The 27667-nt window shown below is 58.7% G+C and overlaps 1 protein-coding gene across 2 annotated transcripts in view; it reads right to left on the bottom strand.

Annotated features, from left to right (window-relative positions):
• Window positions 1-25869, bottom strand: part of TTYH2 (tweety family member 2) — a 37879-nt gene extending 12010 nt beyond the window's left edge. The window contains exons 1-6 of one of the 2 annotated variants that reach the window (XM_086687936.1): window positions 25705-25869; window positions 18605-18777; window positions 13949-14060; window positions 8888-9108; window positions 4292-4387; window positions 3650-3722 (exon numbers count right to left, since the gene is read on the bottom strand). In XM_086687936.1, the coding sequence (XP_086544062.1) occupies window positions 3650-3722; window positions 4292-4387; window positions 8888-9108; window positions 13949-14060; window positions 18605-18777; window positions 25705-25833 (804 nt within the window). In that variant the 5' untranslated portion in view covers window positions 25834-25869. Of the gene's footprint in view, window positions 1-3649; window positions 3723-4291; window positions 4388-8887; window positions 9109-13948; window positions 14061-18604; window positions 18778-19048; window positions 19362-25704 lie in introns of those variants that run through there. The other variant, XM_086687935.1, reaches the window with a different exon arrangement.
• Between the last annotated feature and the right edge of the window lie 1798 nt (window positions 25870-27667).

The raw sequence follows: 27667 nt of genomic DNA, 5'->3' as shown, positions 1-27667 counted from the left end.
GGGTGCGGGTTCTGCTCAGGATAAGATGTGAAGGGGGGGAAGGAGAGTTAGACTACGGGGCTTCGGGCTCTGACGAACCCGAGGGCCTGGGCCCCCCAGCATGGCCCGGAGAGGTGACCGCTAAGGGCCCATGGACTGTTAGGGGCAGGCCGGGGGCCCTGGGAGAGGGAGCGGCCAGGATGGCATCCTCTGAGCCAGGCCTTTCCCAGGTCCAGCCTGGGGGTATGGTGGAGCATTGGGTAAAGGAGGCCTCCCCTCTTATAGAGCAGTCAGAGTAAGCTCTGGTCCTCCAGCCTGTTCCTAGGGGCTCCCCTGCTCCAGGGAGTGCTCCCTGAGCAGGGACCCATCCCCACGGCCCCCGCACTGCTGGTGCCCTGCCCTCCTTCAGGAGCAGCTGCAAGCTGGGGCTGCTTCGTTCATTCATTCACAGAGTCGATAACTACTTATAAAGCACCTATCAGATGCCCTGTGCTGCTAACACTAGGCACGAGTATAGTGGCCAACTGCATTGTGGTATTTACAGGCTTTGGGTAGGGTTGGGGAATAAGATGCCCCTTTACGTTTTTTTTTCTTAATGGTTATTCATTTTTGAGAGAGACAGAGAGCAAGCAGGGGAAAGAGAGAGAGACGGAGACACAGGATCTGAAGCAGGCTCCAGACTCTGAGCTGTCAGCAGAGAGCCCGATGCCGGGCTCGCACCCACGAACCGTAAGATCATGATGTGAGCCGAAGTCAGACGTTCAACTGACTAAGCCCCCCAGGCGCCCCTAGATGCCCCTTTAGATACGGAGCTTCCACAAGGACACATCTGTACGTGTCCACGTGCTCATGTGCCCACACACAGCCACGTGCTCAGGACCCTGGGAGAATTACTCTATATGCAAATCACTAACATGTATCAATCAGACTGATTTATTACTACCAATCAGAGCCACAGCACCAGCAGGCCAGGGGGCACCCCTACCCGGTCACTGGAGTGGCAGAGAGGGAGGAGCCAGACCTGAGTGGGGGATGGGAGGCCTTGGGAAAGATAGAGTGAGGCTGCCATCTTGGCCTGGGTCACCTCTGCCCCGTGCAAAAATATGGGATCCAAAGGGGGACAGGAGGCCCCCTCCCAGCCCACTCAGGCCTGCCTGCTCTTCAGACCCGAGTGAGGATTCAACTTTCCTGTCCAAGGAGACAAAGGCCCACACGTGTGTTATTCACACAGTGGGGATGGGGTGGGGGGAGGCAGGGGGCACTGGGCACGGGTGGGGACTGAGCACCGGAGAAGCCCAGTGTCCAGCCCCGTTGAGGCAGCTCTGGAGAGCACAGGTGACGGTCTGAAGGAGTCCCCCGGTGCCCCTCGCCTGATGACACAAATGCACAGCAAAGCAATGGCGGCTACTGCTTACTGAACATTTCCTGTACGCCCACCCCCCCCCCCCCACCCCGGGGGTTAACCAGCCCTTCTCCTCCTCTGGAGCAAGTGCTATCCCCTCTCCCCATTCCACACTCGAGGAAGCTGAGGTCTGGGGAGCTTCAGTAACTTTCCCAGGGGTCCTGTTGGGAAGGGGTAAGGGGGGGCCGGCCTCCCCCGGGGTGGCGGGATTGGCAGGGAGTATTCTGCTCAGCTGCCCGCTGGCGTCACCCAAAGCCCAGAGCTCAGTTCCCCCAAATTCTACTCTGAGCAGGTTCTCGGGGGGTGGGGGTGGGGGTGGGCAGAGCTCCTTCCTGAGGGAGGTCCTCTCTTGGGGACAGGGAAGGGACGGGGCGGGAGGAGCTCGGCGGGGTCTGTCCTCGGCCCCACTGGCTCAGAGAAAGGCGGCCTCCCGGGGCAGGGCAGCGGGACCACACAAAGGCTCCCACAACAGCCTGCCTCCCTCGCATCACCCTGCTTCCCATTACCATGCAGCAGGGCCCACAGCCCGCTCAAAGGCGCATTCAGCTCCCTCACAGCACTCCCTCACACAGGCCTGACTCAACAATTGGGGAAATGGCCTTTCTCGCCAGAACTGGCAGCCCAGGGCGCCCAGCTGGGGGATTAAACCGCCTCTGGTCTCCCCGAACACTGAAGCCCAGTGCCAGGGAGAAGCCCCCGCTGGGAGGGAGCTGTCCCCCAAAGGGCAGCTCATGGCGGCAAGATGGAAGCTTCTGCTGCTTCCAGAAGGCAGAGGCTGCCCAAGGGGCAGGATGGGCCCCCGGAAAGCCTGCCTTCTGCAGTCTCCCTGTGCTTACAGTTGTCCCTGGAGGAGAGGCTGTCGGCCAGGCAGCTGTGCATGTGGCTCGGGCCAACAGCCACTCCCCTGGACTATGTACCCGCTCAGCTCCTGAGGACATCAGAATGCTCTGGAGCAGGACCTGGGCCCTCCTATCCTGCCCCTCCCTGCATCTGGAGGGGACCCGGCCCTCGGGACATAGGCTCCCATCTGCTTTTTCTCTCTCATGCCCAAAGTGGACACTGCATGGTGGGGGCAGGGAACAAAACAGGAGACACGCACCTCCTCTCCCTTCCGGACAAGCTCTGCCAGAAGCTGCTATGAGCTAAGCAGCACCAGGGGCCATTCATACTGTGGGCATCACGGCGGTGAAATGCCCAAAGCCAGAACGACTAGCCGGCCCCCAAGTCCCTGGGCAAGGCGTGAGTTTGGGGAGAGTGCCCTTGACCATTCTTTTATCCCCAGGTAGCTAGGGCAGTACAGACGCAGGTTAGGGCCTTAGTTTGTGGCCCCTGAATCAGGCAGGGATTCCCTGAAATCCCCCCATCAATCCTGCCTGCCCCCCCCAACTCTCACACTTACACACACACACACACACACACACACACACACACACACACACACAGCAATGCACCTCCATGGCATCCGTTCACACGACGTCACAGTGATCTGCCTACAAGTCTTTCTTCTGCAGGCTGAGACCATGTCAAGAGCAAACATCATGTCCTCCTGGTCTCTGTATCCCTGGGCACCTGGCACGAGATGCCACAGAGCCAGAAAGTCGGTGAACGAATGATTCATGCGCACAGCTTAAATTGAGCGTTAGGTGTGTTTAAAGACCAAGCATACCTACACAGGAAGCTTCCCCTACCTTGTGTGTTTCTTTTTAGACGTTTTCAGGCACCGCATCCAGAAACATACACCATTGTGTTTTAGGCTGTGTGTGCGAGTTCAAGGCAACGGGCCGGAAGGCAAGCTAAATGCCACATTCCACATTCCCGATGACCAGGGAAGCTGGCCAAGCAGTGTGCTTCTGAGGCCGGAGGCTTCTCCAGCCTGAGGTTGAGATCCCGCCCATCCCCACCAGACCCCGTTAGTTCTTCACACCCAGAGAGGTCGCCTGGCCATCCCAGCTTGGCCTTACTAGCAGCGGCTGGGATGCTGGAATGGGCCAGTGGGGCGGGAAAGGGATCAGGCATCTTATCTTGGTTCTGCCCCTAAATACCTCATGACCTTGGGTGAGCCTCTTCCTTTCTCTGGGCCTCCGTCCCCCTGGGAAGGGCAAGGGGGCCGGTGAGGACGATCCAAGCTCACTCAGTTCAGGGATTCTAGGTCAGGGACAGAGACCAGAAGCTGGCCCTGCCCTGGGGGCTCTGGGCACGACACATCGACAAGCCACCAGACAGACAGTCCTGGTCGGACCACCCACCTCCCCCCAACCCCGAACTCACCACTGCTGCAGCCGTGTCGGCTGCCAAGGACGTCCAGCTGAGGAGCAGAGCCAGCACCCCGCAGCACAGCATCCTGGGAGAGGCACAGACACAGGCTGGCAGGTGGGAACACTGAGGGCTGTCACCCCACCAACCTCCAGTGCCCTTCCTCCTCGCCACCATCCTGTCGGCCCTGAAACTCTTGCAGTGGCCTCTAATACCAGCCCACTGACTGCTGGGAGAGAGGCATGGAGGCTGGACCCCTGGGCCGAACAGGGGACCCCTAAGCCCCCCCACCCCCGACAAATTGCCCCTGGCCAGCAGCAGAGTACGAGCCGTGAGGACACAAGCTACGAGGAGGTGTTGGTTAGAGACGGCAGAGGCTCTAAGGCTTGGGCCACATTCCTTCAGCTGTTCAGTAGATAGACCCAGGGACGGAGGGGGCCCAGGGAGGAAAGCCCAGTCCTCACTCCGTGTCCAGATGGTAAGTCAGTGGCTGCTGTCTCTCTCGACTGGGGGCTGAGGAGGGGTCAGAAGGTGGCGTCAGGTTCTTGCTCCCCACCACACCCTCCGAAGCCGGCCAGGCCCCCATCTCTCTCAGACGGTGGCACCGTCACCCCTGATGCTTGCTCGGCTCTCTGGCCCACAGACGGGGATACTCACGAGGCCAAGAGACCCCTGGAGCGCCTGGCCAGTCCCAGGCAGGCGACGAGGCAGATGAGCAGGTCCAGGATGAAGAGGAGGAGGTAGGAAAGCCATCTGGGTGGACGGGTTGGGACGGTCAGGGGGAGGTACCACCCCACCAGGGTCACCCCACCTGGTGCCTAACGGAGAAGCCTGCACGGCAACTCCGAGGCACCCCCCTGACAAATTGCCCCGGGCCAGCAGCAGAGCACAAGGCTGTGCCCCCTACCCTGGATAGGAAGCACCAGTGTGCGCAGCAGATGGGCTCTTCAGGGGCTCCCGGGGCTGCACCCCCCAATTCTCCCTGGACAAAGGGGCCACCCTCCCCCGCCCAGGCCGAGGGCCTAAACCAGCACTGACCGCTAGAACTTTCTGCAGTGATGGACACGTTCAATCTCTGCACTGCCCACTGTATCTGCCCCTGCCCACGCGTGGCTCCGGGGAACTTGAGATATGGTTTGAGCAGCGGAGGAGACTCATTTCTAACCTTAGCTGCTTTTGATTAAATTATATCCCAGCGAGAGGCCCCTCGCTGGACAAGGCAGGTCGCCATGGTCTCCCTGCAGCCCCCCAGCAGGCACGTCTTTGGACCCCGGTTCCTGCTGCTTCGAGAACTCTCACCAGTGTCAGATCACAGCTAACATTTATGTCCACAGATCTACGAAAGCCGCTAAGATGCCGCTTCTGTGATGAGGGCTCAGCCTGGCTTCCCATCGTCCCAGCGGCCTGGGATGCACCACTTAGCACAGTTAGGTTCATGTAAGCAATATTTGTGCCATACCCTGGGTTTAGTGCCAGGGGTGCCTGAGGCGGGGGGCTCATTTCTAGACCACCAGGGAGCTTAGCAGGGGGCAAGGGAGCCCCGGGCCGGGTCATCCCAGGGCACCCCTCATTCTTCAGGCCTTTTGCTCCAACCCAGGGCTGCACTGACGGGGACAGGCAGTCACACACCATTTGGGAGACCCTGACAAGCTGCCTCCCTCCTTTAAGACTCAGTTTCCAAACCTTTACTGCAGGAACCTTCGTCTCTCAGGGCTGGATGAAAAATTAAATGTTCACTAGGGGCGCCTGGAGGGCTCAGTCGGTTGAGCGTCCAACTTCGGCTCAGGTCATGATCTCACGGTTCGTGGGTTCAAGCCCCGCCTCGGGCTCTGTGCTGATGGCTCAGAGCCTGGAGCCTGTTTCGGATTGTGTCTCCCTCTCTCTCTGCCCCTCCCCTGCTCACGCTGTCTCTCTCTCTCTCTCTCAAAAATAAATAAAACATTAAAAAAAATTTAAATGCTCACTAAATGCAAAGGTTAATAAGGCATGTCATTGAGGGATTTCAAAGTCCCTGCTTTCCTGCTTCTCCAAAGCATGGGCTGAGGAATCCAGAGCGTCCAAAGTCCAAAGGCACTGATCCAATCCTAAGCAGAGCCCCCTAGTTCCTTTCGCTTCCAAACAGGATCCCAAGGGGGTCCTTACAACCGAGTGCCAGCCTCACCTGGCAGCTGAGGGACAGACAGAAAGGGCTTCTCCAAGCCCCCACAGCGGGAACGCTTTTGATCATGATTATTTCTCTTGATGCAACAGGCAGATAAACTCATGGTCCCCCTCCTCTCCAGCAATGATTTGCTGCTTCACCAGCACCGTCAGGAGGCTGAGAACCCATGTGAAGCTTGGGTGGGAGCGGACTGAGCTGGAAGAAAGTGACAGTGGCTTCCAGAGGGAGGAGAGAGCATGCTGAGGCCACCAGGCAGTCAAGGGCGCTTCTTCCCGCCTCTGGGAGTGGAGGCTGAGTGCCGAGAAAGGGGGCTAATCAAGACCCCTGACTCCCTGCACAGAGACGTACAGCAGCCTCCGGGCCTCCCAGGACTGGAGCTGGGGTTTTGGAGCAAGTGCAGGGCCCTCCCTCCACCAACGAGCCAGTTTCCTGAGAGTCAGGACAGAAAGGAATCTCAGGAACGTCACATGTGAGGACCCCATTCTGCAGATTGGAAAGCAGACAGAGGCCCGCAGGAGGAGAGCCTGGCCCAGGAATTCTGGACTCTCCACATCTGTGAGTCTCCCCGCAAGAGACATGGCCAGGCACCTCTCAACATCCTGGTTTCATGTTTCAGTCCTAAAGGTTTCTTATTACCTCTCTCCCTGCTCTGCACATCAGCGGAAATCAGGTTAGGATCGCTTCTGTCACCCTCCATGATCGTGTTTCAATGTGTTTTCTCTGTATCCGCACCTCGTGTTGTAAGGAATTCCTGGAAATAGCTCTGTGGGGCGGATGTGTTTTCCCAGAGGGGCCCAGCGGTGATCCGGGATGTGTTTCTAACCAAGAACTTGGCTCTGGAAGGAGCTACCCGGGCCCTTACTCCCAGAGCTCTCCCGGACCCGGCCTCCGCTGATGCCTTGGTCACACCCCTTATAAGCCTCTCGAAGAGGCTTGGCTTTTTATGGTCTCCAATACTTGGCCAGGCTGTGGCTACAAGTGCTAAAAAATATTTGCTTAGCTGGATGGCTGTGCTTTAGAACCATCTGGAAAGAGAAGATGAGGAGTCTGTTCAGAGGAGAAAGCTGGTTAGGTCGAGGAATACGTCCTCTGTTCCAGGGAAGTTGAGGCAAGGGAAGAAATGGGCAAAGAGCAGGTGAAGGAAGGGACAGAACACGATGGTTTCCAGGGGCCATGCACGGGTGCTAACCTTGGACTAGGCCTTTTCCACCTCAGCCTGAGCAAGGGGGCTGGGGATCGGGGGTCAGAGGGGACCCTTCGGTCACCCACACTGAAACAGGTGATAAGTTTCATCATGATCTTCCTCCCTTTTTAATGAAATCGTCTTAAAAAGAAGCCCCTTTTGATATGAAAACTCTAACTTATTTCATCTTTGTCGTTACCGAATGCCCACACGAGGCCCTTGGGTGTACAAGGTTCTGTTCCAGATCCACTCACAGAGAAAGGCAGGGTCAAAGTGGACACCCGCTTTCCACCTGCCCCCGAGCCCCCCTGACCAAGGTTCCAAACGTTCGGACAGTGAATGGCCCTCAGGTCACGGGACTAATCGGATGCCGCTGTTTTAGGTCACGGGTCACAGCCAAGGCCTTAAGAGTCGAGAAGTTTCTGTGGCTTGGGAGAATGGCAGTTTTGGATGTGAGGGGAAAAAAAAATTGGTGGGAAGCTGGATCCGTGATATCCTGGGGATGCAGGGGCTGGATGGGCTGCAGGGACTAGTGGCGAGTGCCAGCGGGGGCTGGGGACTTCATGCGTTTCCGTTGACAAGGTCTGGCTTTATCTTACCCCAGGGGAAGGGAGAGCCCTGGACTGGAGGTCCCGCCAGAAGCATATCCTCTGTGTTCTTATTAGTCAGTCCGGGGTGGGACTTTCTCATAAAGGAGAAATGAATCCAGAAAACTGGTGTAAATTGTGCAATGGGGCGGTGGGTAAAGGCTCTGACCTAACGCCTTGAGGGGGAACCAACACATTTGGGGCGGGGGTGGATCCCAAGAGCTGCTGTTTGCTCTTCAGGACTCATTTATTCATTTCGACCCCAGGGCCTCCCTCCGTGCAAGGTGCTGGGCCCTGGCGGCACAGCGAGGTGCACTTTGTGAGTGGAAGACTCGGGCGGGGAGCTACCCAACGCCAAGACTGCCGCCTCCTTCCTTGGCTCTCCCCAGAGTGACCTTCACTAGATGCTGCACGTACAGGGAGGTAGCCGGTCCCTGGTCAGCTGGCCTGTGTCCAGTGCCTTCACCCGGGATGGGGTCTGGGAGGCAGGGGAGACACAGACGGATGCCCCAAGGTTAGATGACGTAGGTATGAGTTTGTACAGCTGGGTGTGGCCGAGGTGGGGTGCTGCCCCTCAGCCCCCCATCCCTCGGGTTCTGCATTAGTGAAGCTAGGGCATCTCTGCCTTTGCCTAGAAGTTGCCATGAGCGGGGGGCGCCTGGGTGGCTCAGTCGCTTAGGCGGCCGACTTCGGCTCAAGTCAATGATCTCACAGTTCGTGAGTTCGAGCCCCGTGTCGGGCTCTGTGCTCTGACAGCTCAGAGCCTGGAGCCTGCTTCGGATTCTGTGTCTCCCCCTCTCTCTACCCCTCCCCTGCTCACGCTCTGTATCTCTCTGTCTCTCAATAATAAATGAACGTTAAAAAAAAATTAAAAAAAAAAAAAAAAGAAGTTGCCATGAGGGGAAGCTCTATGCAGGCGGATAGGCCACCGTCTCCCTGACCCCCGGCACCCCTGTGGCTGAGTCTGCAGGTGTAGGGAAGCCTGCTCCAGAAACCCTGGCCGGCGAGGAACCTATAAAGCCCTTACGTCTTACCCAGCACCAGCCATGGAGAATGCTGGTCCTGGAGGAGTCCCTGGAGGCCAGGCCCAGCCTCCAGTGCTGGGTCCTGGCACTTCACGGCCCCTTTGCCCCTTTCTGGGCCTCTGGGCCTGCCCACATAAGGAGCGTGCTTTACATGACCACCACTCAGCACCAACACCCCTCCGATTTCAGGCATGGCTTCTTGAGGCCTTCGGGTGGGGAGTCCCCGCCTGGCCCCCAAATGCAAGCTGGGCTGAAGGAAGACGCACAGCCCCCGCTGCCCACCCCCTGGCCCCTCACCTGTAGTACTCCACGTAGCCGGTCTCGTCGGCCAGCTCGGTCAGCTCTGCGGTGACCTCCCTCCAAGCCGGCAGCCCCGACAGCTGGACAATGATGTTGCCCGCCATCTGCTGCATGAACTTCAGCGTCTGGATATAATCACCCCGGGCAGCCAAGATCTCACTGAGCCGAGCTAGGTGCTGCTCTAGGTCTGCCTCCATCTTCTGGGTGGTTCCGGATACCTGGGGAGGGGCCGGGGTTGTTAAGTCTGGCCTCCTCGGGTGGGAGGAAGCTGGAGAGGTAACAACTATCCTGACACGAGCAGGAGGGCAGAGGCCCCGATCCCTCCCCCCCCCCCCAGCCAGCCCTCACGTCCCTCCATCTGCCAGGAGTGGGGAGGCCCAATCTGGCCTTAACCAGGCCCCGGGCTCCCAGATGGGGAAACAAACAGGACAACCTGTTTCGCTTCCTTGCAGATTCTCTTAAATCTTTGAACATCTTGGAGGATCAATTCTTTTTTTTTAGACTGAGGAATAGAATATTTCACTGAAAAATTCCTCTGTTGCTACCTGACTTCTTGTTCCTACAGTCGGATCTCTAAACGCCTCACCAGAGGAAGGCTTTGTCGTGGGACCCAGCAACAGCTCCCCGGGTGTCCCGGGCCCGGGCAGAACAATAGTTCTTTGAAATGACACAGACGGACGATCCTGCCTCCGAAGAGCCTGGCCAAGTGACAGGGGGAAATCGGGGCCCGCTCTGAGGGCTCGCACACCCGCCCCTGCTGCGGCCGTCCAGCCAGGTGGACGGACAGGTTCCCTCTCTCGGCTGGGCCTCGAGGGCCCGGGGCTGAGTGGACCCTGCAGGAACAGCTTTCTTTCCAAAGGCACAGAGGGAAGGGCGATGGCACTGAACTGTCCTTGGCTTTCAAACAAGAAGCACAAATAGGGTCTGGCTCAAACAGCCCGGACTCAGGGTTCCCGCTGGACCCGGGGACGCAGCCTGGGGACCCCGAGCTCGCCCCCGCAAGCCTGCTCTGAGCCCGCGTGCCAGTGTCAGGGGGAAAACTCTCTTGTGGAAACTGGCTGGCCAAACCAACGAGCAGAACCGGCTGGAGGGCGGAGTATGTGCTAATCCTCCTGGGGCCGCCTCAGCTCCCCCAGGTCTGGAAGGAAGATAAAATGCCAGCAGAGGGGGCAGAAGCTTCCCAGAGGGAAGGCCCATTAGGTAACACTCCTGGCCACCAGCGGTGGGGCAACTTTGAGGCTTTTCGCATCTGCGCTGCTCCATGAGCTCCGGGTTCCAGAAAAGAGAATGGCCCTCTTTGTTCCCCTTTGTTTTGTTTTTCAACGTCAGCGGCTTGTTCCATTTTCCGGCTTGCTCTCCGTTCTTACAAGTTGAGTAAGGACTGAGAGGTACCAGACGGCAGAGGTAGTCTAGATTGGGCAGTTTATAGCTTCACACGGAAGAAAAAAAGACATACAAGCAGATTCTCTAACTCTCACCCTAATAAACTCTCCGTTTCAATTCAGTAAGATCCGCGTGTAAGTGTTTTGTCCAAAAGGCACCATTACTAAGTGCCAAGATTAGGATATGCTTTATATTCCTACATGATAGAAAACCGGCTCTAGAGCAAAGGGCTGCTAAAAATGATCTGTAAACTTTTTCTGTAAGATGATTTTTTTTTCTCCTTCCATAGCTCCGTAGCTTTAACTTCTTGATTTCTTAAATCTCTTCTTGGCAAAAGAGAAAAGCCGGGAAAACATCTGCCAGGCCCCTCGCTTCCCTCCTGATGTCCTCCCGAAGATAACGACAATAAAAAAATTAAAACCACAACGTTGACCTGCTTACAGCCCTGCCCCCTCCCCGTTCCCCACTCCACTCCACTCCTCCTCCATCCCCCGGCCTCAGAGGGTGACATGAGAGCTCCCAAGGGACAGGGACCAGGGACGTCCCGGAGTTGGGACAGAGTTCTCCCCCACCCCGGTGACGAGCTCTGTGAACAACAGGGGACGGATGGCTCAGCTCCCTGGGCTGGGCTGGGGTTGGGGCAAGCAAGCAGGTGTACCCCCAGACGACAGAACAGTCGTCCCTGGCCCAAGCGCCGGCTGGGTGATCAGATGCAAATTCTCAGCCTTGTGCCAGACCTACAAAATCAGAAACTCTGGGGAAGGGCCCAGCAATCTGTGTTTATCAGGCACTCAAGTTTGAAAACCTCCAGAGGGGAGGAAGCTTCTCTGCTTAATGAGGTTTTCTAGAAGGGCAGCCGCATCAGGGGGCAGAGGGGTACAGCCTCTGCAGGTGGCCACGAGGGCCCCCCCGTCTCAGATCCTGAAGGGAGGGGCTGAGACCAGAACACCTGGGTGCAGGTTCTGGTTCCAAACACACTAGCTTCAAACCCTGTGCCCCGGATTCCTCACCCAGCGGCTGCCATGGGCTTGCTGGGGCTCTAAGGAGACAGCCCAGAGCGGCCACACTGGCCACTGGAATGGGTGCCTTAAGTCTGAATCGGCCAAGCTCATGGGGCCCTTATTTTAAGCTGAGACCCTGAGGGGTCAGAGGTGTGCCTGGTCCCCTGGGTGAGTCGCTGGAGCTCAGGCTCCCTTCACTGGAGGAGAGGAGGTAGATGAGGGGCACTGGACGAGAGAGAGAAACCCCCCGACCAGCACTCGCAAATGACCCTTTCTGACCACCCCCCAAATCAAAATGTGCGGCTGACCCAGAACCCTGCCAGGCCTGCCTGAGCCTTGAGCTGCGGCCCCCACCCACTGGGGTCCTCAGAGTGGAAGGGTGCAGGGGAGGGACTTCCGATCCAGGAAAGCCCTGAAGGGCTCATCTTGCTCTGGCCCGGTTCTGGCTGCCTGACCTGTCCTCGGAGTCCTGCCCTCCCCACTCCCACTCACCCAAGCCTCCTCTCTCCTTCACAGTGATTACAGGAACATATATAATTACAGTAATTATAATAATGGCACTCATTATCATAGTCACCTCATCTGGGGGGACTTTGTAGATTACCGGACACTTTCATCAACAGTATCGCATTGAACACCATTTCCCTGATGTAGGCCTTCATCCCTTGGATCTGGGGAGCCCTCCAAAAGCTGCTGCTTCCCTTGCAACCCTTGGGACCCAGTATGTGGGGTGCCTACCCCGAGGCCCAAACCAGCCTCACAGGACCTGGCAAGGGCCCAGAGCCCTGCCTTTCCACCAGGGCCCCCCGTGGGCTCACCCAGAGGAGGCAGGAGGTGGTCCTGGGCAGGATAGAGGCAGCTCCCAGCTGGCTGGACCATCACAAAACCCTGAGGCTCCTGACCTCAACTTTTAGACATGGTGCATAGAAGAGGGCCTGACGTCCAGGGACACACAGAACCCTTCCCTTTGGGAACATGGGGGAGTTTGGAGACGTGGGGCTCGCTGTGGAATGTCCAAATCTGGCCTGGAGACTCAGCCCTTGGGGCAGATGGGCCAGCCTAGGGGTTTGTTCCCAGCTCCTTTTGTGTGTATATTCTCATCTACGGGACAGGAAGAACTCAGCCTTTCCCATCAGGATGGCCCTGGCATTCTCGATCTCAGTCCCCGGCGGGGGGAGACAGGGGCCATTCCTTATGATGGGCACTGGTCAACTAGTGCAGGTCATGTCTCTGGGGCTTCCCCGGGCAAGGGACTCTCCTTCTGGGGCTGGGTTCTTCCTCTAGGGGGAACTGGTGCTGTGGGTGGAGAGAGAGGGGGAGGCAGAGCCTAGAGGCAGTAACCACGGAGGCCCTTCCCCGCTAGGGTAAAGGTGGGGTGGGGGGCCCAGAAAGTGAGGACCCCTCCATGCCTCTCGGCCGGCCAGGCTGTGTGCGGCCTCAAGGCTGCCCTCAGCCCCACATCCCAGCTGCCCACCCTCGCCCCACAGAGCTGCCTCTGCCCCATGTCTGGACGATGCAGTCTTCCAGGGATGGGTTCTGGTGGATGCAAAGGGTAGATGGACAGGCGCTGCAGGACAGGTGGGTCCTGGTCTGGCGTGTGACCCTCAGCTCCCCAGAAGGGCTCTCTCTGAGGCCAGAGCCACGCCAGCAGCCTTCCTGGGCGCTGTCTCTTTAAGGGGCACCACCCACCCCCTGCCAAGGGCTGCGGAGGGATTAAGGTCTTAGAGGAGCTTAGGGAGAAGGAGCGGGCAATGAGGTCGAACCCTCTTCCAGAATTGGGTCCCAGGGCAGTGTCCAAATGCTCTGGCTGGGGCTGGACTTTGTGGCTGAGGCTGCCCAAAGACACGACCTGGCTGTTGGCTGAGGTCACCCCTCTGCAGGGGACATGGTCCAGAGGGGACTGGGAGCAGTGGGGATGTCCAGGGACTGGCTTCCCTGAAAACTGTCCTTTGGTTTTCTACCGGAGCCTGGCTCCTAGGGGCACGGGGACTCCCTGGAAACCGGCCCAAACACCTGCCTGCTGTTTACAGCAGAGGTGACAAGCACTTGGAGGCCAGGGGGCCAAGGCCAGTGTTTGAGAAAACCCTGATCCCGTGGCTCGGCCTCTCACTCAGGCCAGGGGCCCAGCAGAGTGGTTGTGGCCCTAAAATTCCGACCCCTCCTCTGGCAGCCCACCCCATCCTCCACCCTGAGCCCCAGCTGGATGCCAGAGCCCGGAGGACACCTCGTCTTCCCACCCCTCGGGGTGCTTCACTTGGTTTTGAAGCGTTTCACACCTTGACATCTTCTGGACCTCGCGGTGCCCCGTATGGAGCATTTGAACTGAACATCAAACACCACGGGGCTAATTGTCCACGTTCAGGCTCCCCTTGGACAAACGGGGAAGTGGTCAGCCCTCCGGAAGTGGAGAGGATTGGAGTCCACGGCCATCTCCGTGTCCTCCCAGGACCCGGTCAGCCTTTCTCCTTTTGTCCTCACCACCCCTCCCTGCCCGAAGAGCAGAAATTGCCTGTTTACTCCCAGCAGAACCAAATGCAGCCCCAAGGGGTGTCCGCTCCACCCCCCCTCCCGACCCCCGAGCCAAGCTGGCCGGGCCGTGACTGGGGCCCTTGTTCTGAGCACGCTGACCTCACGGGCTGCGCCCGGCCCGGCCAGTGCTGCCCGTGAGCCTTACCAGTGCATCTATCCCCGAGAAGGTGTGGTTCGCGTTGTCCAGGGAGTAGATCAGCTGGTACACCCCGTCATTGGTCTCGCTGTTTCCATAGAAACCGACGCCCACCGCGGCACTATAGGCGAGACCCCAAACAGAGTCAGAGGTGACACCCAGAAGAGAAAGTTTTTTGTTTTGTTTTTTCAAGCACAGTATTTTTTAGAGCGGTTTTCGAGTCACAGCAAAGTCGAGCAGAGGTACAGAGATTTCCCACATCCCCCGTGCCATTGAGAACACCTGCACGGACACGTCATTATCACCCAGCATCCACAGCTTACCCTAGGGACCACTCTGGGTCTGGAACATTCTGTGGGTTTGGACAAACATACCCACCATGACGGTATCCTACGGACCGGTTTTGCTGCCCTAAAAATCTGTGCTCCCCCTATCCCGTCCTCCCTCCCCGGCCACCCTGATCTTTTCACTGTCTCCACAGCTTTGCCTTTCCCGGAATGTCATATGGTTGGAATCAAACAGTCTGCATCCGCTTCAGACTGGCTCCTTTCACACAGTGCTATGCATTTAAGGTTTCTCCACGTCTTTTCATGGCTTGATAGCTCATTTCTTTTTAGTGCTGAGTGACAGTCCAGTGTCTGGATTTACCCATTCACCTACGCGAGGGTACCTTGGCTGCATCCAAGTTTTGGCGATTACGAACACAGCTGCTGTGAACAGCCGTGGAAAGCAGGTTTTTGAGTAAGGAGCTCTTTCCTCCCCAGGGAGGGAGGGGAGGGAGTTCCGGCAGGTGAGGGAGATGGGGGTGAAGGTTCACGGCCACCTTGTCCCTGGCCTGGCTGACCAGCTCTACAGTACATTTCCCTTAGGCAGAGAATACTACTGCTGTCTTCAATCCAGCAGCTCCAAAGCGGGGAAGGTTGCTGGCCTGGCCCTAGGGATTCTGCTGCTCCCCAGGTGACTGTCATAGGGAGGCTTGGGGGACTCCTGAGGTCTCTCCTGAAACCTCCAGGAGCTGGGCCTCCCTCCCACCATCCTCTACCCTTTCCCCCTGCTTCCCCACAGCACCCATGGGGCCGCCTGCCATACTGAAACCTTCCAGCTGGTAGAAAGTTCCTTCTGACATGGAGCTGCAGCCCACATCCTCACACCGCGCACCGGCTGGTTCTCGACTGTCCTGGGAGGCGGCCCAGAAAAAGCCTCCAATTCTGCAAGACGCCCCTTGGGCATCAGAATGTGGCTCCGTGTCGTGTCACCTCTTCCCTCCTGCTCTCCAGGTCAGACACGTGCCCTCCAGACCCCGGCCCACATCATCACCGTCCACCAGGTTCAACCCCTCCAACCGGTCACCGGCGCTCCTAACCACGGCCTGTGGGTGAGGCACCCACGGCCAGGTGTCCGCTTGCTTCCGAGCACCCGGGGGGCTAAGCCCCGGCAGCCCCCCCTCTCCCCACCGCCTACGACCCCCCCCACCAGATCAAGCCTGCTCTCCCCTCCTGCCTGTAGCGCCGCTCTGATTTTCGTTTTGTTTTAAGCAAAAGCAGAACTTTCAATCTGTCCTTGTGAAACCGCATCTAGTTGGTTTTGATCCAACATTCCAGCCGGGACACATCATCTCACATCTCGCCGACGTCATGTGCCGGACTTCGTCCGACCTGAGCCACTGGGGGTTCACTGTGCAGCCTCCGAGATCTCACCCAGAACAAACACTACCTGTGGGGGGGGGTGGCAGGAGATGAATGCACATGGGCACGCACTTATGTGTTTTCTTTTCTCCTTAAAGAGCAAAGATCTAGGGAAGACTTCACAGAAACCTCCTCCCAGGGCAGGCTCAGCCACGAGCTCAGTGTTTCTCGGAAAGTGGCTCATGGACCACAGGGCAGAATCACCTGGAGCGCCTGTTAGAAGTGCAGGTAAGGGGCGCCCACCCTGCGCCCACCGTGTCAGTGTGCTCTGAGCACGTGCATTTATTTGACAGCGAAGTCCCTACCGCTTCCTCTGAGTCACACACACACACACACACGCTGGCCACGGTTTGCTGTCCCGCTGTGTGTTCCGTTCATTCAACTGCATGTTCAACCAGCTTTCATTCCAGTTCACTGCACTTAGGGGCGCCTGGGGGGCTCAGTCGGTTCAGCATCCGACTTCGGCTCAGGTCATGATCTCACGGTTCGTAAGTTCGAGCCCCCGCGTCGGGCTCTGGGCTGATGGCTCAGAGCCTGGAGCCTGCTTCCGATTCTGTGTCTCCCTCTCTCTCTGCCCCTCCCCTTGGGCTCTGTCTGTATCTCTCAAAAAATAAATAAACATTAAAAAAATTTTTTTTTTTTAATTTTTATTATGCTCGGAAAAACACCTTTTGTTTGCCCCTTGCGTTTCTAACTTTCTCCTTTAGTCACCTGTGTCATGATCTAGTGTTTTCTGGGGATTTGGCCTGAAGCCAACACCTTTCCATCTCTTGCTCTGTTTTGGGGACTGGAGGTATTCTACTTCTCCGCCTTCTCCTAGTCCGGATTTATTGGAGCTGGCCCAGGAGGGCACCTGGTCTTCAAGACCAGAAATGGCCCTGGCTGTTTAACGAGGGCCTCCCAGCTCCCGCCGGGTGTCATGGGTCCTGCCTGGGCCACGTGGACCATTCTGCTTGAGGAAAGAGACGGAATAAATGCGATGATGGCCCTGCCTATCTTTCCCAGCTATAAAATTACTGTCTCCCAAACAGAAAAACACAAGGAGCTCTCCTCATATCCCTTTTGACGTTTCGGGAACCTGCTGCTGGTACTTTCTTCTATGGATTGAATCTCCTCTCTTCTCCAGGATCCTTACTGTCAGAGCTCAACGCAACATCTCCCCCCCCAACCCCCCCAGCCTCACCTTGTACCCCGCTACTCCTGCTTTTTCTACTCCCCACCCCCCCCGACTCTACCCCTCAGTTCCTTCCAATCTGAGCACAACCCCAGTGAAGGTGACTGTCAGCCACTCTACTTACTGCTCTTCCCCAAGATCCCCGTAGCACCCCCACCCCAGCCCCCTCATCTGCTCTCTCTGCTCTAGCCTCACTGGCTTCTTCCAGTTCCTTAAATGTCCTGTACTCCCTCTTGCCACAGGGCCTTTGCACGCACTCCTCTTCCTTCTGGCTGGAAGTACCTCCTCCTACCTTGCCCCCCACTTTTGCCTGGTCACCCTATGGATCTTGGCGTCCATCACCCAGTAATGCCCGACTCGAGTCGGCCATCCAACTTGACGCTTGTTCCTTTCCTCCGAACTTACTTCTTAGTTTGCAATTTAGTTTGTAATTGTAAACAAGTGTATAATTCTCTGCCTCTCCCAGTGGACCAGGAGCCACAGAAGGCAGAATTAGCACCTGTGCTCACCGCCGGCTCGCTCTTGCCTGGTGCAAATAGCATGTAGAATTTTGAAGGATGAGTCATGTCACATTTCTGTTCTGAGTTTTCCTTCCACAGCTGGTCATTATTGCTTATTGGGATTGACCCTCGTAAAGTCATTCTCACTGTTCCAAAGTATTCTTCTGTCATTTGTAGAGGTTTTTTTGTTTTTTTTTTACTCTGAGTTCTCACAGAGAGGGCTCGCTGTGTGGTAAGCACTACAGTTTCCTTCACTGTCTCCTGCCCCCTGCCCCCCTCCAGCAGGCGGCCTTTATTCTGGTTACTTTGTGGGAGCTCCTCTCTGCTGGGCGTCAGACTCGTCTTTGAACTCCTGACTCAGGCAGTTTATGATTTAGGACCCAGCTGCACGTTCCCTGCTCTCCCCCCCCCCCCACCCCCACCAGCCCTAGTGCTCAGTACGTTGGCATCATTGCTACCCTGCTTCCGGTTCCTTCCTTCCTTGGCTTAGAGGACCCTTACGCTGCAGGCGGGACGGGACGTGACCATGTTCTAATGGAGAAGAGACCACAGTAGAGAAGTGAGGCTAACGGCCCAGGATCACTGCGTCCCGCCCGCCTCTCATCCTGCCGCTGAGGCAGAGAGCTAAGTCCCACTGTGGGTTCTTGGATACAATGGACACTTGGCAATGAGGGTCTCTACGCCTCGAGGGTGACCACCCCCAGGAGCATATCAGGGTGGATCCGAGGCTTTTGGAAAAACCTCTGCAGATACGAAAACAAGAAACATACAAGCAACTCCCGAAAACAGACCCAGGGTGTGTGTGGACACGGCCCGGGGGGCGCGGGCTCTGGCACAGAGTTAGAAACCCTCATGCGCCGTCAGAAGGCACTAAGAGCTATTGATCTCTTGAGAAGATGGAATTGATGGAGACTGCAGCCAAATTTTCTCTGACCTCACAGACCAGCCGGGAGGGTACCGGGATGCAAACAGCAGACACCCCCTCCGTCCGGGAATGCCATCTGGCAAACTGCTCCAGGAGCTGCCGATGGGGGCAGGCACGTGCCCGGCCACGATGCACAGGACTACACCAGGACAGAGGTGCACTAGGGAGACCCCCATCACCACCCCACGAATCCAATTCCCTCTGCTTCGCAAGAAACGCCTTCACCCTGTGAAGGGCTCTGCCATCAAGGTACCCGGAACTCGGTCAGGAGGATGTGGCCAGACAGCGGACGAACCCCTTGGGGTTTGGTGAGGGGCTGGTGGTGGAGGGAGAGGGTACATGGTCTGCAAGGCGGCACCCAGTGCACACAGGGACACTCACCAGCAGACGAGGCCGGCCACCACCGCCGTCCAGGTGACACAGCAGGAGTTGCGCCGCTTGGTCTGTATGGCCTCGTCCCGCCTGCAGCAGCATGCACAGACCATGTACGCCGCGAGGAAGATGAGGTTCAGGCCCAGGCAGACGGCGGCCACCAGCCCCAGGAACATCAGTGACTATAGGGGAGATGCCTGGGGTCAGCACTTGGTCCCAGGGCAGATCCGGAAGGCGCCCTGCCCCGGGGCCCTGAGCTCCCACTCGGGCTGTGAGTGTAGGAGCCGTGACTGCACGTGGTCGGTCACCCATCCCCTCCTCTGCCCTTCCTCCCTCCTCCCACAGTTGAGGTTCTCGCCCTGTCCACACGGGGCCTGGCACCGGGGCTGGGCGGGGGGTGCGGGGGCGGATGTGAGGGAGAAGGAGCTGGGCTCAGGTTGGTGGCTTATGCACCTGCATGGAGATAGGGACCAGGCCCTGCCTGATGAGCAGCCCTGAGATGTCCAAGAGACGAGGCAGGAACCGCCCGCTGGCAGTGGGGGCTGCGGGTGCTGAGCTGCGTGGCTGGGGGACAGACAAGGAGGGGGACATCCCCGGGGGTCCGAGGGCTGTGGTCTCCTGGAGGACACAGGGCTTGGGCAGGATGTCTCAGAAGCCAAGCGGAACCTGGGCCAGGGCCAGGAAGGGACGCCTGGTACATCTGCTTCCTCTGAGCCTTGCTCTAGATGCTGGGGTCCCTCCAGAGAAACCAGAAGCCAGCGCTGTGCTGGAGGGGGAGGGGAGAGGTCAGAACATGCACCCGGGGGGGTCCCTTTCACTAAATCCGTAAAGGGATAGACGTCCGCCAGGGGCCAAGGGCAGCAGCAAAGCCCAAGATTCTGAAGCCCGTCTCAGGCCAGCCGAGCTCCTCGGGGTCCTGCAAAGAGAGCTGCCGTCTGTCAGGCGGCCCGGAGGCACTCCCCTCCTTGCCCTCCAGTCTCTTGCTTCAGCCAGATGGACACCAGATGGCCCCAGGATTGGTGGCCGCCAGCCAGGGCCGGACCTGGCTGTAAGTCAGGCTCCTGAGCTGACAGCCTCACCCTGCTCCCCACATGCCCCCGGGGGGGGGGGGGTGTTCCTGGTCTGGAGCCCCCTGCCCTCTAGTCCGGGCTGGGACTGTTGGGCTGGGAGCCCAGGACCTCCTGGTCTAAGGTGGGAGACCAGACTTGAGCAGGGCCACGTACCCATAGGAGACAACCCTGAAACACAGAAGCTGCGCTCTGCTGTCCTCAGGCTGGGGGCCATTTTCGGCGGCGTGAGGGGGGAGGGGAGCGGGGGCTCAGAGAAATGAGGCACCTGCTGGGTCCGCCTTGTCTTTCTCTGCTTGGCTGCTTGGCCCTGTGAGGTCTCGGGGACCCTGACTCCACCTGCTCTGCCCGTTGCCTGCACCTGCAGGCTTCTGAGCCTAGGGACAAACAGCCAGCGTGGTGGGGACGGTCCAGAAGCGGGCAGGGGCAATGGCTCTTTTGGGAATGGGGATGGTGGAGGGCGTAGTGTGGTTTCATCTCCACCTGGGAAAAATACATCACTGGTGTTGCGGGAACTCGCCTCTCCGCTCGCCTCCCTCCCTCAGCAGCATGGACGGTAAGCCCACCTGCAGGCAGCTGGGAAGGCCCAGTGGGTCTGAACACATCACCCCTGCAGAAAGGTCCCTGCAGTCCTCAAGGTGTGGCCGGGCACCGCCTGTCCCGTGACTGATCCGGGAGGCCCCCACCCAGGTGAGACAGTAGAAAGGAGAGACCCCCTTCCTGCCCCTAGCCCATTCGTCCTCACTGGAGGGTCCTGCAGCCCCGGGCCAAGGTGAAGGGGGCCAAGGAAGACTGGATGTTAGAGGCTCACTACTCAAAGTGAAGTTCACTGACCCGCTCAACATGGACCTCTCTTAGAATGCAGAATCTTGTTAGAAATGCAGGGTCTCAAGCCTCATTCTGGACCCTAGTGAGTCAGAACGGCATCTAGGGACGGTCCCAGGAGATCTGTATCCCGCTCAAGTCTGGGAGCACTGATGAGCACCGACAGACTTTTCTCAAACCTCTTCCAGCAGCTTAATGTTTGCTTCAAACACGCTTGCTTAGCGGAGCCCCGCTATTCAGGGCCTCCTCTCACCGAGGAGTGGACCGAAAAGCCACGCTTTGTCCTGGCCACCCTCTCGCAGGCCCCCGAGGCCCCTCTGCTAAAACCCAGGGATCCCCTGACCAATCTGCAAACCACTGCACAACGAGCATATGCCCACAACCCAGCAATTCCCCTCTAGGATATTTACTTTACAGAAAAGAGGGCTTGTGTCCCCACAGGATACAGACAGGAACGTTCACCGCAGTGGTAACAGCCCAAGGGCGGAAACAATGCAAACGTCCACCAACAAGAAAACAGATACATGTGCGACGTGCTATAGTCATACGCTGGAATAGTACGCGGCCATGGGAAGAAAGGTGCGGCTACACACACGGCCGGACGGTGATCTCACGGGCACAGCGGTGGGGGAGACAGGCCAGGCAAAACGGCAGACATAAAGTTCAACGTCGAAGAAACCCACCTATGTTTTTATTATTATTATTTTTTTAGAGAGAGAAAAAGTGCATGTGCCTGTGTGTGAGCAAGCGGGGAAAGGGCAGAGGGAGAGAGAGGGAAGGGCGGGGGCGGGGAGAAGGAGAGGGAGAATCTCAAGCAGGCTCCACACTCAGCATGGGGCTCGATCCCGCGACCCTGGGGTCATGACCTGAGCCGGAATCAAGAGTCAGATGCTCAACCAACTGAGCCACCCAGGCACCCTAGAGAAGCGTACCTATCTATAGTGACAAGTGGGAACAGTAATTCCCTTTGGGAGGGTATGGACTGGGAAGGAGTGTGAGGGAGCCCTGGGGAGGTGGGAATACTCTCTCAGGATGGTATCACATACACGTATTGAGGTGCACACTTAAGAGTGTGCACTTTCCTTTAAGTTGTTCCTACCGGGGAAAAAAAAAAAAGGAACCCCAACAGACCTTTTGTATATACAAAACCCCAACAGACCTTTTGTATACCTCAGAGAGCGGTTCACATCCAGACCTCCTCCCAGCTACCCTTGACTTCTAGCTGGCCTCCTGGCCGGCCCCCTTCCCAACCTCTCCCTACACAGGCAAAGCCACCACTCTGCCATGCGTCCCCACCCAGCAAGGGAGGACCTCTAAGCGGTAGTCTAGACATGGGCTGGTGCCATTTCAGTCTCTGCAAACCACAGCCAGCTGCTGCCCTTAGTCTGTGTGCTGGCTCCCCTAGGTCATGCTCTCAGAGCCCCCTGCCCCCTGTGAGCCCAGTTCCGGGGGCAGGGCCTCCCAAGCTGGGCAGCTGCCTCAAGTGGGTTCCCGGTGATGCGGCCCAGCCTGGGAGAGGCCAGGCCTGGGAAACCCAAATGCAGGGGGGCCCTTTGGTTAGCAGTTCACCTCCAGACGTCTCTCTGGGTGCTGGGGGGATAGGGTGCGACGGCGGGGAGGGCAGGGAAGGAAAGGAGGAAGTTGGGGAAGGGAGAAGAGGAGGAAGGAGGAGCTGGAGGGAAGAAGGAGCGGAAGCCTAACCAGCAGAACCCCACAGCCGCCTGGGTGTCACCTGCCACCCTGGGATAGACAATTATGTTCCTGCCCCTAATTAACACTGCAAGTCCCTATGTGCGGTGGCAGTGGGGGTGGGGGAGAGCAAACCTCCCTTCCAAAGGGACCTGGGAGCTCTGCTCACAAGTCCCCCGCTCTCACAGAGCCTGGAAAGTAGTTTCCCACATCAGTCCCACCTCCACAGTGCCCGGCAGCTCCCACCTCCCCACTCTGCCCAACACCAGCCCACAGCAGCTCCACAGCAGGGCTCGGGGCTCCTGTCTCTCCCCCCTCAAAGTGATTTCAATTAGTTCTGGTTTGTCACTCTGTAATGAGAAACCCAGAGCACGAACCCAGGACCCAAGTTGAGGCGGCACTGACTGATCTGTACTCTGGGAACGCGGACCACGAGGGGCTTCTGCACTAGGCAGGGGAAGGGGCGACAGCCTGGGTCCCCCTCACCCCAAGAGGTCAGGAGACAGCTAGAAAGTGAGCGAGCCTCGGGGGCGGAGGGTGAGGCCGGAGGGAGGGGAGCTGCAGCACTGGAGGGAAGGGTTAAGCCCCCCCACCACCAGCAGGGGAGGGGGGCGCAGCGTGATTGTCCCATGACCATGACTCAGTGTTCAGACTGAATGAATGGGGCTTCCTCATTCCAACTTTGGCTCCCCGGCTCCCAGCCGGGCCTTTCCTCCTGAGAGCTGCCCCCAAGGAAGGGGGTGGGGGGAAGCCCTGTAGTTCTGGGTCCGGCCCCCACGCTGTCCCCACCCCTGGCCTGAGGTCACACACTTGGGACTCTCTGGGGAGCCTAGGAACTGAAGCACCATCCAAAATTAACATGTGGAAATCCACGTCTAAATGCAAAACGTTGCAAACCTCTCGGTCTAAACGCAAAAAGTTGAAAACCTCTCCTCCACCTCACCATGCACATCTGGAAAGGACACCCGGTCTACAGAAGCAGGGAAAGGAAAGGTGGAACAGGAAGCACACGTGTGGCTCTTGCATGTTGACCGTGGCCACTGCGAACATTTGCACGGCATCTGGAACTTTACTAAGACACTTCATCTGGTCTCCCTGCACTGGGGGGTGGGGGTGGGGTGGTGAAGGCACAGCTGAAGGAAGGAACCCAAGTAGCTTGTTCTGGAAAAGAGACACAGCCGGATGCAGTGCTCTGTCGCCCGAGAGGAGTATTGCCCTTGGACACGTTACTGAGCCCCCAGCCCATCTAATGATTTGTATCACTGGGTCCCACTACGTCCCTCTATGTACTAAGTGCGTCTCATGCAACGTCTCATTCGGTACTTACAGATGAGGGAAGGGAGGCTCAGAGACGGACAGACACCTGCTATGACACACGGTAAGTGATAAAACTGGGATTCCAACCCAGACAGCTGGATGGCAGAGCCCCAGCCCCACCTACTCAGCTGCGGTAGCCTGATGCCCAGAAGCCCTGGCCCAGAAGCCCTGGCGGCCTTGGCGATCACGTGACCCCATGCCCAGCACAGCCCTGGCCCCAATCTAGTTTGTGGAGCACTCAGATGACTGACAGCAGAAGGTGCCCGATCCGTGGTAACTGACCTGGCACTTGGGAGGAAAGGGACTTCCAGGAGAGACCCACGGTCAGACAACTGAGGAACTCAGCCAAGTATGAGCCACCTAAAATAACGCCCCGAGCCACACTTCCCATCCTGGCCACTCACACCCACCTCGCACTCGGTGCCCTCAGGAGAAGGGCCAGGAGGGCCGCTCATCACTGGGAGTCATTTGATGCCCAGTTCGGTGTGCCAGGGTCTAAACCCTGGGACGAGAGGGGCAGGGGGCTGTGAGTGGGTCCCGCTGGCTCAGCAGCCACCTGTCCACGGGACTCGGTGGGGTCGGGGAGGTTCAGGCCCTGCCAGCCACAGATGCTGGCTGGACAGGCACTGTCTCTGGGGTCGTAGTGGGGGAGGGGGAGGGAGAGTACCCTACCCCTGCCCCCAGGGCTTCTTGTCCCAGCCAGTTTAGATTTCTTCCCGTGGAGAGAATAAAATTATGGTTGGAGACCCTGGGTGCAGGATCTGGGCGCAGGATTTGGGACACAGCAACGAACACGAACACACGAACACACACACACACACACACACACCCAACAACACAGCTGTCTCAGAAATCATATCCGCCTCTTTTCATGCATTCATTGGGAGCGGAAGATTCCCTGGAGCTATCCCCAGGCGGCCACATTCTCAGGGAAGGCTGACTTCCACAGGCTGGGCTCCGGGAGAGGGAGGGGCAAAAACATATTAGGAGGGAGCCTGGCTAACCCGCCCAACTGTCTTAGCAGGAAGGGGTCCTGATAGCCTCCTCTTTCTGGAAGGGCAGGCCCCATGTGCCCAGGGCCTGAGGGCGACAGGGACACTAGGCGTTATTATTAGACTCCCGTCACCACGGGGGCACTGCACACCCTGCCAGATCAGGATCCCCGGGGCCCTGCAGGAGAAAGGCCTGGTGGGGGAACAGGCGAACAGCTGACTCCAGGCTCAGCCTCCCGCTCAGCCTCTCTAGACCCAGCAGAGGCCCCGCTCTGCCCCGACCTGCCCCACACTGGCAGATCACGCCTGAGAACCTGACACTCTGCAGGCAAAGGCCACCAGGGGTCAAAGTCCCAAGATGGGTCCCGTCCTGGGCTTTTCAGCCGGAATCTTTGACCCAACAGTGAATTGACTCAGCTGGGCCACGGGAGGCCGGGGTGGCCTTGGCCAGACCCAGAAGGCTGGGAGAAATGTGCAGCTCCGCCAGGGCCTGGAGGTCTGGGGAGCCCCTCCCCCTAGGGCAGTACAGAAACGGCAGAGGGGAGGGCCGGCCGAGCGGAGAAAGGGCAGAACGCGAGGATGAGGGGAGTGGCCGGCCACGAAGTCAAGACCCCAGAAATCCAGGGCCTTGGAGGGAAATCACCCCCAGCTGCCCACTCAGCCGCCTCCCCCAGCCCTGCAGACGTCCAAGAGGGGCCCAGGCAGAGGTGTCGGCAGCGGCTCCCGCCCCGCAGGCAGGGCTGGGGAGGGAGGGGCGCTGCGGAGCTGAACTCGGGGAGACCAGTTTCTGCCCAAACTTCTCCCAGGCCACACACACCCGGAAAGAGAGCGCCCGTCTTGGAACCGCAGACGGAGGAAAAGCCCGAGGCGCCTCTGGCATCCCCGGAGCTCGCTCAGGAGCTGCCCGGGTACCGCCACAAATACCCAATCCCCCGCGCTCGGCCCCTTCCCCCGCGCGCAGCCGCCGCGCCCTTCCTCCCCGTATCCCATCCCGGGCATAACTCCCATCTTTCCAGTTTCCCCGGCCCACGAGGTTCCCAGACGGGAAGGCCGTGGCCAAGCGTCCCGGGGGAGAAAGGGAGAGGGGTGACGAGGCTGCGGGGGGAGAGTGGGGGCGGGTCGGAGAGGCGTATGGAGCGCGGCGGGCCGGGAGGGGGAAGGGGTGCCGCGGGGGCTTGGGGCGCCGGCCGTGACCCGGGTCCCGGCGGCGCGAACTCACCTCCCGGTAACTCTCATCGCGGGGGTTGAATGTGCTGTTCACCGGCTGCAGGCGCAGGCCCAGGTGCGGGACGCTGTGCAGCCACGCCACCCACCAGGGCGCGACGTACTCCACGCGCGCGGCCAGCATGGCTCGACCCGAGTGCGCCCGCCTGCTGCGGCCGCCGCTACCCCGCCCGGGACGCCCCGCCCCGGCCCCGCCCCGGCCCCGCCCCAGTGCAGGCCCCGCCCCGCCTAGCTCCTCCCGGGCTCGACCCTCGCCCTGGGCGCGCCCTCGGGCTGCAGGGGGTCGGCCCGGCAGTCAGCAGCCTTTTCCTTCTGTGGTTTCTGTCCTGGCCCCGAGGGCCAAAGAGGTGGAAGGAGAAGTGAAAACATCACCCAAGCACTCCTGTTGTTTTTTTTAATTTATTTATTTGGAGGGGGGCGGGGGGAGACAGAGAGGGGGAGAGAGAGAATCCCAAGCAGGCTCCAAGCTGCTAGCACACACTCTACAATCATGACCTGAATTGAAATCAAGAGTCCCAGGCTCAACCGACAGAGCCACCCGGGCGCCCCGCTCCTGTTTCTTAACAGCAGTCTCCAGGTCCCTGGGTTCTCATCACTTATTATCAAACCAGGATGTGGAGCGTCAGGGAGTACCGCGAGCAGTGCGTCCCGGCCCGAGAGTCGACGCAGCCATTCCTAGGGCTTCCAGAGGAGAGTTAAGTAAGCTGACAGACTGGGGCCTCGGGGAACAACAGTCTGCCCCTGGGTCACTAGTTCTAAATTCACTCCCCATCATTTATGGAGCATCCGTTTTGTAAACCACGCGGACTGAGATGTGGCTCTGTCCTGGGAGCCCCCAGCCATCTGCCCAAACAACTGACTTGACGCGGCTTTGGAAACACTGGGGCCTGGGAAGAGCAGCTTGATTCTTTGGGGCAGGCGGAAGGAGGTCCTGGAGGAAGGGATCCTCGAGCTGACCAGGAGGGAGGGAAGGGCTGGACATCTGGGGGAGGGGGGGGCGGGAGGACACAAAACCGTCAACAGCATGTATTTACTGAGCACCTACTATGTGCCAGGCACCACAGGCACTGAACAGGGCCGATGGAAACCCTTGGCCGAGGGCACTGCGCTCCAGGGTGTGGCTGCTAATGGTGCACACAGAAATCTGCAGACCGCCGTCTTAGAGGGGGCTGCGGGGGAAAGCAAAGGGGAGCAGAGTCAGCAGACACGGACGGGGTTGGTGGTAGTCGGAGATCCGCGGAAGCCTCTCGTGGTCGCCTGGCCCTGAGAATGCCGAGCACTCACAGCGGCCCAGGTGTGAGAAGCCCGGTTCTGGAACTGCAAACAGTGTGGTGTGACCGCAGGACGCCAGGGGCGGGGGAGGAGAGGTGAGGCTTGAGGCGAGGATGAGGTCAGGGTGGAGGGCCGCCGGGGTTTCAGTGGGAGCGGAGGAGTTAAGGACGGGTCGGGCTGGGACACGGTCTTGTGAGTGGTCGTAAGGGGGCCAGAGACAGGGGTGAAGAAGGGGACTCGAGAGACTCCTGAGTTTCTGGCTGGGGGGCTGGGTGCCCTGAAAGCGTGGCTGCTAGAGGTTGGTGGACCACCGACGTCCCTACCGTGACCCCTATCAAAGGGCCAGGGGCCAGAGAGGGCATGCGGATCTGTAGTCAGGGGACGGTCCCCGGAGCCTGGCTGTGGCCATCTCATCTACGCACGCCCAAAGAGGAGGCGCCCAGGGGGCCACAGGAGGCTGCGGACCCACGCCTTTCTCATAGGGGTTTTCATGAATTTAACAAACTTTGAGCCCCTTCTCTGTTCTAGCGGATACGGTGATGGATGAAACACCCGTGTTCCTCTCTGCGTGGGGTCTCGAGTTTACTAGGGGAGGAGAGGTGGCCTTCACCCCACTCAGTGATCAGTGCTCTCAAGAGTCTGGTGTTGGGAAGGGGGGACTTGTTAACTTGGGGTGTCCTGGGGGA

Source organism: Puma concolor, chromosome E1, assembly GCF_028749965.1.
Source record: "Puma concolor isolate L17-30 chromosome E1, mPumCon1.1.hap2, whole genome shotgun sequence".
Taxonomy (NCBI): domain Eukaryota; kingdom Metazoa; phylum Chordata; class Mammalia; order Carnivora; family Felidae; genus Puma; species Puma concolor.
The sequence above is the reverse complement of the archived record's forward strand: the minus strand, read 5'-3'. Positions and strand labels throughout refer to the sequence as shown.